The 8,092-nt window shown below is 40.3% G+C and overlaps 2 protein-coding genes across 2 annotated transcripts in view; both read left to right on the plus strand.

Annotated features, from left to right (window-relative positions):
• Positions 1-4,415, plus strand: part of LOC107730708 (uncharacterized) — a 16,065-nt gene extending 11,650 nt beyond the window's left edge. Inside the window, exons 5-6 of the mRNA XM_016541588.1 lie at positions 1,481-2,044; positions 2,084-4,415. Coding sequence (XP_016397074.1) covers positions 1,481-2,044; positions 2,084-3,497 — 1,978 coding nt within the window. The 3' untranslated portion in view covers positions 3,498-4,415. The remainder of the gene's footprint in view (positions 1-1,480; positions 2,045-2,083) is intronic.
• A 2,737-nt stretch (positions 4,416-7,152) lies between these two features.
• The window catches only part of LOC107730709 (AP-1 complex subunit beta-1-like), a 41,378-nt gene continuing 40,438 nt past the window's right edge, over positions 7,153-8,092 (plus strand). The window contains exon 1 of the mRNA XM_016541589.1: positions 7,153-7,268. Coding sequence (XP_016397075.1) covers positions 7,245-7,268 — 24 coding nt within the window. The 5' untranslated portion in view covers positions 7,153-7,244. The remainder of the gene's footprint in view (positions 7,269-8,092) is intronic.

Raw genomic sequence — 8,092 nt, forward strand, 5'->3', positions numbered from 1 at the left:
GGGTGTCTGCCATTTGCTCACACTGACCTAGTTAACTCGACACAAATTATAGCACTCTACTTGTGCACTGTACCCCCACGATGAGCTGCATCTTAAGGCACACACACACACACACACACACACACACACACACACCCGCAGATTATTGCAAGCAGATTTGAACTAATCCCAGGTGACATTGTCCTGACATCAATCCTCTTCTTGTCCAGTTTGTGACTCCCCCTTGTGTTAGAAAAAAATTATTACAATTTTACAAGTAGACACAGTGTTCTCTCTGCCTAATTATGCAAGTGATAACATGTTTTGGATAAATGTATATATTTTTTAGTCATTAATTTTTTTAGTATTTCCTGAGCAAATGGACAGTTATATATATTTTCTTTCTTTCTTTTACAACTGCCTGAAATTAATATTTAAGCATGACTATATAAACACTTTATGCATCACTGCACACTTAGAGCAATGAACAAATAACTCCTAAACATCCTGAAGTTTCAAAAGGTGCTTCATTATTTCCATCACATGGTATATTGTATGTCCGTGTGTGCAGCCAAGACATTGTATAACTGGACCATGAACAGCTTGCTGGTTTACCTTGGCTGTGTGCCTCGGTTTCCGTAGGCTAACTAATGATGAAGGCCAAGCGTCAGAGCAGCACACTTTAACACTTGCACTCCCAGAGCTGCAGGTGAGGCAGACTGGATTACTGAAGATTAGGATAATCTCAGCCCCCAAGTCTGTCACTGAAGAAACCGGTCAGAACAGGGTTTATGCAGGTCCCATTACAGAACCCGGGTGTCATGGTGTGTGTTTTTCACTTTCTTGTCTAAATAAGAGTGTATATTTGAATAAAATCAAATGAGGGCAGAATAAGGTAGCACTTTCACTTTCAAGTGTATCTTGGGATCTGGAAGTTCTAAGTTTAAGAAATTATTTTAAAGCAGTGATTTTATTCATAAACACACTCTGTTTTTAGTGTTTTGTCTCGGTTTACACAAGCCAGTTTAAGGTTAAAGGAAAGAGGGACAATGTCAGTTTCATTCTTAAGAATTTAAGAGGTAGTGTATGTAAGAAAGTGTCTGTGTGCGTGTGTTTGATAATGCCAGAGCATGAGTAATCCCTCTCTCTCCCTTCCTATATGATGGTTTTCTTTAATCCAAAAATATGGCTGCTGAGGATACAACCTTGCATGCATTTCCCTGCATGCTTGGTACAGATTCTCAATGTTGTTAAATGTGATAAGTATCACATAAAATCATGGAGATTATGGAAGTTATGTGGATTAGTAATTCTAACCAAGAATACCAAGAAAGAAATTAAAGGCCTTTAAGGTGATGTGTATGTGACACAAAATATGTCAAAAATATCATAAAAATAAGATGTTTGAGAATTATGGCTTGTTTTTTTGTTTTTTTTGTAATCCCATACATCCCAATATCCATCTTAATCTTAATCGTTCTCTCTTTTCTCTTACACACAGGAATAAGGAATCTCTTCTGACTCGCAGGCTATCAGGAGATAGTGACTCTTCCACAGCCTCGTCTAAAGGTGGAGGAGGAAGCACAGGAGGAGGACGCTTCTCTCTGGGTACACGGCATGCTCATGGAGACGAGGTGGTTCTGCTGGTGAACCGTAAGGAAGGGAAACACGTGATTGAGCGTCCTGGAGCAGGAGCACAGATTCCAGCCCTGAGAACCCCTCAGACCCGTGCCCGTAGTGCTTCCAGAGAGCGCCCTGCACCACTGTCCACCTCAGTCTTGAAACCTACTCCACCACAGGTCCCAACAGAGGTACATCGAACTCCCCGCACAGAGAGAGGCAGATCACTAGGACCCGAAGGTCCTAGGAAGCTGCTGGCTCCACGCTCCCTCAGCCAGGGCAAGACTCCTAGATTGGGTGACGTCAGCCTTGGATCATCACCTCGCCGCAGAGACCCTCATTCTCTTTCAGTAGATCGGAGAGAGGAACTAAGACCCAAGCACATGCCCGCAGCATCCTCAAAAACAAATGGAAGTTTGCCCAGAAGGCAAGCATCTTCCTCAGCCTCTAACTCACCTGTGAAAAGCTGTGCCAGCGGTAGTCCTGTGAAAAAGGGGATGGTAGCGCCACGCCCCCCTGCGCCTTTGTCGCCTTCCACTGGCAGTCGAAAGTTGCTTCCTCCTGTCACACAGCCAGGGCGCCGCTCTCCGCATTCTTCCCCTCGATCAAGTCATCACCACCCACCACGTTCCCCTCGGTCTGCACACAATTCACGACCCGCAGGGAGAGACCAAAAAGGTTGGGCAAATCCCTACAACCAGCAGCAGGACAGCCAGGAGGACAGTGGTAGTTTTAGTTTACACCTGCTGCCAAGTCTGGACCCTCAAAGGGAGCAAGACTTATATCGCAGCTTTGAGGCCGAGTTCCTGGCCAACACGCAACAAACCAAGGCTGTGCAGGGTAAAGCGTCCACTGGGAGGGAAATGAGGTCGCTACAGCTCCCTGTCTCCCAACAAGGTTTAGGAGTGCTCCCAAACTCTTCGGGTGACACTAATGTTACAGACTCGGCTTACTCTTCTTCTAACTCTTCAACATCTTCTCTTAATGTCGGAGGTAAGGTGGGAATCCTACCTGATTTGCGAGAGTCTAAACGGACTAATCCTCGCACCGGTGCACTCGAGGACCCTCCTGCTCTTCTCCACAGCCAGAGTCGTGGAGGCCTCCCCAATGGAGGGCTCCTGGAGGGAGAGCGATGGGGGGGTAAAGGAGGAGGTCTTCGTAAGCTCCCTGCCATCTCCAGCTCCACAGAGGAAGGAGAGGCCTCAAATCCAGGCCTATCCAGGTCAGTGTGCCTCCCCAAAGACATCAATGGGAGCCTCCCTTTGACGGAGGTGCCAATGAAAAGCCAGCAGGACCTGGTGGAATGGGCTGGGGGGGAGGGAGATGTACCACAAAGTACCGAACATCGCTCGGACCTGCCATATGACGATGCTGACCTGCCACTTCTTGAGACATTTCCCTCCCCTCCACCACCTCTAGATGACTGTTCTTACCAGGACTCTTCCAGTGAGAGCTCCTCCATGTGCTTAAGTCTGAGTGAGCCTCCATCTGAAGGGTCCTGCACTCCTCCTCTACCGCTGGCCAATGGGGATACGAATGACGCAGTCATCCTCCGTGCCAAGAAAGGTAAAAAGAAGGCAGAGAGGGTGCCCTCCATCTACAAGCTCAAGCTACGGCCGCGGATAAGACCCCGCACTGACAACAGACCCGAGAACAGTCCGTCACACATCCCTACACCTGTACGATACAGAAATCATTGTCAGCAGTCTCCTGCCGATTCATCTCCCCTCCAGACCCCACCACAGTCCCCACATTTAAACAATCACCAACCCTCACACAAAGCTCTGCATCAGGCCTTTGCTGACCTCATCCAGCCACAGCATCGTTCCCCAGCTATTGGCTCTAGAGAGTTTGCCTATTCTTCAGAGTCCAGCCTAGACAACAAGGCCTGGATGTAGTGAATGATGATGATGATGTACACAAGCAACTGACTTGGTCTGTATTCATTCGCTCAGCATATAAAGCTTTATAGTCAGATTAGAGAAAGGAAGGGTGGAAAAAAAAGCACATTTGTAAGACTGAGATGATGAACATCTGACTGTTGTGTAAAACATGTAGCAGGATGCTGGAATCCTTACTGTCATTTCACTGGAGACAGATGTGTCCTAAAGTGGCAAAGAACATACAACGCCATTCTTGACATCGTGGACCAACATAGCCTGTTGTGAAGTAAATCGGAGAGCTACTGTACATGCACCATCTGAGCTATGTTTAATTTTGTTCGAGTCATCATTTTTCCATAGATTTTTTTTTCTGTTTGAGAAAGGAAATTACTGCATTTCCCTTAAGAGATTTGTATAGGTTTTAATGCTCTTTATTAATATCCTCATGACCTGTTTTTGAATTAGTTCCATGAGGACAAATTTTAGCTGGTTTAGTAAAGTATTCATTTGTTAAGTTTTGGAACGAAGTGTAAAAATCTTATTTTAATCAGGGAATTGTAATATACTGAGTATACTGCATACTGGAGAATAAGAGCTGTAGAATCAGTAGAGCGAATAAGATGTTGGAATCAGTTTGGTGTAATTTTATGTGCAAGACAAACGCCTAAATGACATTTTGACCATACTTCCATGTGAAATCCAAATGATCCAAATTGGAAATGCAATTTAAGTGGCTGTACTGTTGTTTTAGCCCAGGATAAATAGGACGGCATATCAGCTTGTTGAATCGGTTCGAGGAATCTTCTCAGAAACGTTTATGAGAAGACATAATTCACACATTATGTGCTTAATATCACCTTGGCAGACAAACAAATGTTGTATTTTATTGTTTTCTGTACAAATTAATATGGTTAATGTATAGGTTTTTATGTAAAATATGTTAATTTGCTTAAATGCGTGGTAGTGTAATGTAAATATAATAATTATTAATTGACTTTAATATTAATGTACAAAATGTATGCTGTTTATTTCAGTATGGTAATTCTGCCTTAGCTATGCAATGTTGCTATTGAATGTTGCCTTGACAAATGTTCTTGCCTTAAAGTAAGGATGAGAAGTTGTGTTTGTGAAATAGAGATGAAGAGATGGTGTGTGTATGTATCTGGGTGGTTCAGTCTGAGAGTGTGAGGTAGGGAATGTTTGTTATACTGGATGGATCCTGTGTTTTGTCAACTCTGAGACAATCGCACATGTTTAAGGTCACAGTAACAACAAGATCATGCTTTATCAGCGTTCCTCTGTTTAAAGTCTATGTTTAAAGTAAATTGCTCGATTTATCTACAAGTGAGAAATGAATGACATTTAATAAAAGATAGTGCCATATTAAACACCGATCAGATGTTTTTCAAAATATGGAAATCACTACAAACTATGTATACAAATGGTAATCATCCAGGAAATCAGGCCCTTTTATTGTGAAAGCCATATTGAGTCCAAAACTGCTTATGAAGTAGTGATATTTTCTACTGTTGTCATCATCAGCAGCAGATATTACATTTCTTTTAAAGCTTTATGGCGCCACCAAGTGGTTGAAATCTCTCTCTTTTTTTTAACTGATTGGTACTGGTGATGTTTGTGTGACTTGAAAGTATAATAAGAAAGTTTGACTTGAGTGGATGTTTATGGATTGTGTTTTTTTCCCCAAACACATCTAGTAGACCATTGCTTAAAATAGGGGAAAACGTTGACTCTACTTAAATGAATTACACTACATACATATTGGTTTGGCATTGGATTGATTATTTATATTAAATGAGTAAGTTATTAGGCATTGGTGATTGGTTGTGGGTGAACTGTTTTATCATAAAGGGACAATGTTGTATGTTTCTGAATGGATGGATGAAATGTTTACTTTTGGTATGTTCTCTTTTGGAGGCTTTATACATTACTGCCGTGTATTTATGAGCTCAAGTGTTTTATTGAGAGATGTTCTGATGTTCGCTGTTTTAGTGAACATTAAAGGGGTCAGAAAATGTAAGGCAGATTTTATGGAAATGGTTTTCAGTGTTTTTGCCTTAAGGACTGCAACCGTAGGATTATTGCTGTTAGCATGGCCAATGACACTCCACAACACCTCTTGTGTAAAAACTGCAATACAATGCATCACTACACATTGCTTCTATGTTCATTGCCATTTAAACGTCTGTTGTGACACTTTAGGACACTGTTAAATTTCTCACATAGGTTAGGGTTAGGGTTAGGGTTAGAGTAGAGCTTTCTGCTGTCTTTCAAATTATATTGCTGTGCCTAATTCTCAATTTAGTCAAACACACATACACACTACACATTCAGTCGTCATTAAAGTATCTAATTAACTGCCATACATTTGTACAGTTAACCCACTTTGAGCTCCAGAATTTATTCTGTTCTGCTTTCCAAAAAAAAAAAAACTTTTTACAGAAAGATGTTTCTTTTCTATGATGACATTCGTTATGCGTTTCTAATCACATTTATACATTTAAAAATATATATTTATTGCATGGATGTTTTTTTTTTTCTTCCATTATTGACATCGGAACTACAAGCATGTAGATTCACATGTTTTATTTACTTGAGCAAACCCATCTGATTTGCATTATGCAAATATGATGTTCAGAATGTGATCTACAAAATGCATGTTGAATCTATGTCATGCTCTGGTTTCAGTAAATGAAAAGGCTGTTGGATGATTTGAAATCTGAATGTGTATTGATTCACTTTTAATTTCTGCAGATTGTTTGGCTGATTGTTTTTCTTTAATGTTGACAATGAAATGTAAGGTCTTGACATTGTGGAATTTGTCTGTGTGGAATAGCAATATTGCAAGACCAACATTCCACTGTTCCTTGAAAACCAATTGCTGTTAATTTAATTCTTGTAATAAAAAAATGTTTTGTATGAAATGCTTTGTATTTCTTCTTTAATGTGGAATGAAGATACACATATGATGGCCACAATGACCTATTATTTTAATAATATATATCAAAATTTAGAGAACATTCAAAATTTAGTAGAAGAGAAATAATGACAAAAAATAGAAAACTTGTTGTGTTCGAAAATTTATATTCAAGATATCTTGATAAGATGAAAAGTTAAAATGCATTTGTAAACTTGACATTACACAAAATAAGACATTCATTGACAATGATTTTGTTGACATGCTTATGTGAGGATATAACAGAATAACCTATAGCAAGTTTTGCTATTTCCAATAGAATAGGATATTAGGTGCAAAATTTGTAGGGTATTGTGTAATTTATGCTCGCATAACTATATCATAACATCTGAGTCTTATGTTTAAATGAATTCAAACTGAAAACCAATGATGATTTTACTGTAATCTTATTGCATTCAGCAGCATGTAACATGAGACGAAAACTCCTCTTAATGAAGGCGGAAGACGGAAGTGTGAATCATATGATGACAAAACATGTAAGGTGGGAGGGAAGGAAGAAGGCCGACTTGTACACACTCACTCTTCACTTCGGTAAGGAGCATTTCTCGGTTTACCTGAGGTACGGTGCCTCGTTTCTACTTATCTATGGCTTTGTGCGCTGCATGGTTGGACAGTAATACAGTCCGCTGGATTAAAGGCTTAACTGTGCGCTCCCATAAACCCTGATTAAGAAGGTCATGAAGCTTTAGCTGGCGAGCCATTAGCATTCAGCTAACACACCATCGACTATCTACAATTCCGCGAGCAGGTTCATTCATCCGCCAAAAATGGAGTGGGCAAGTCAGCTTTGTGTGAGTGAAGGGCGAGTTCGCTCTTAGGATTAGAAGAAAGACCCTTGGATAATTCTAGGTTGAAAATTTGTTTGAAAATGTCGGATTTAGGGCGTAATAAATGGGTTTTGCTAGTTAGCTCTGTGGGTTTACCTAACGTTACACTGAAGCGGCTGTGGTGTGTGTGACTGTCACCGCTGCGCCACGTATATATTTAACCAGTTGTGATGTTAGGGTTGTTGGTAATCAGTTAAGATCACACGCTGCATCACGCTAACGGTTGTTCAATGGAGTCTGTCAGCTCTCTGACAGTTGACAGCTAACGTTAACGTTACTTCTGTAACTTACTGCGCTAATGTTAGCTGTGACGCCGCTTCACAGGTTGACGAGATAGATTATTATTCTCGTTTAAAAATGAACCGGTTGAAATGGCTGTATTTTTTTTAATGTATAGATAAAGAGGTGTACTGTTCCATATATTCTTGTTCATTACTTTGATATGGGCCTGCCAGCGTTATCAGTTTTGAACCTTTGGCTTTACCACTGCTAAGCTTTAAGTCTTTGTTACAAAAATTACTAATATATATATATATATATATATATATTAGAGCCCGACCGATATGGGATTTTGAGTGGCCGATACCGATATTAGGGAGTAAAGAAAAGGCTGATATCGATATATTGGCCGATATTCTTTGTGTATATTATAGTACAGCACCAGTCAAAAGTTTTTACACTTTCCCATTCCTGTGTCCAAACTTTTGACTTGTACTATATATAGAATACAGTATATACATGAACAGAATATATATATATATATATATATACATAAACACATTTTTTGC

The sequence above is a fragment of the Sinocyclocheilus rhinocerous genome, unplaced genomic scaffold (assembly GCF_001515625.1).
Source record: "Sinocyclocheilus rhinocerous isolate Xijiao unplaced genomic scaffold, SAMN03320098_v1.1 scaffold3595, whole genome shotgun sequence".
Classification (NCBI taxonomy): Eukaryota; Metazoa; Chordata; class Actinopteri; order Cypriniformes; family Cyprinidae; genus Sinocyclocheilus; species Sinocyclocheilus rhinocerous.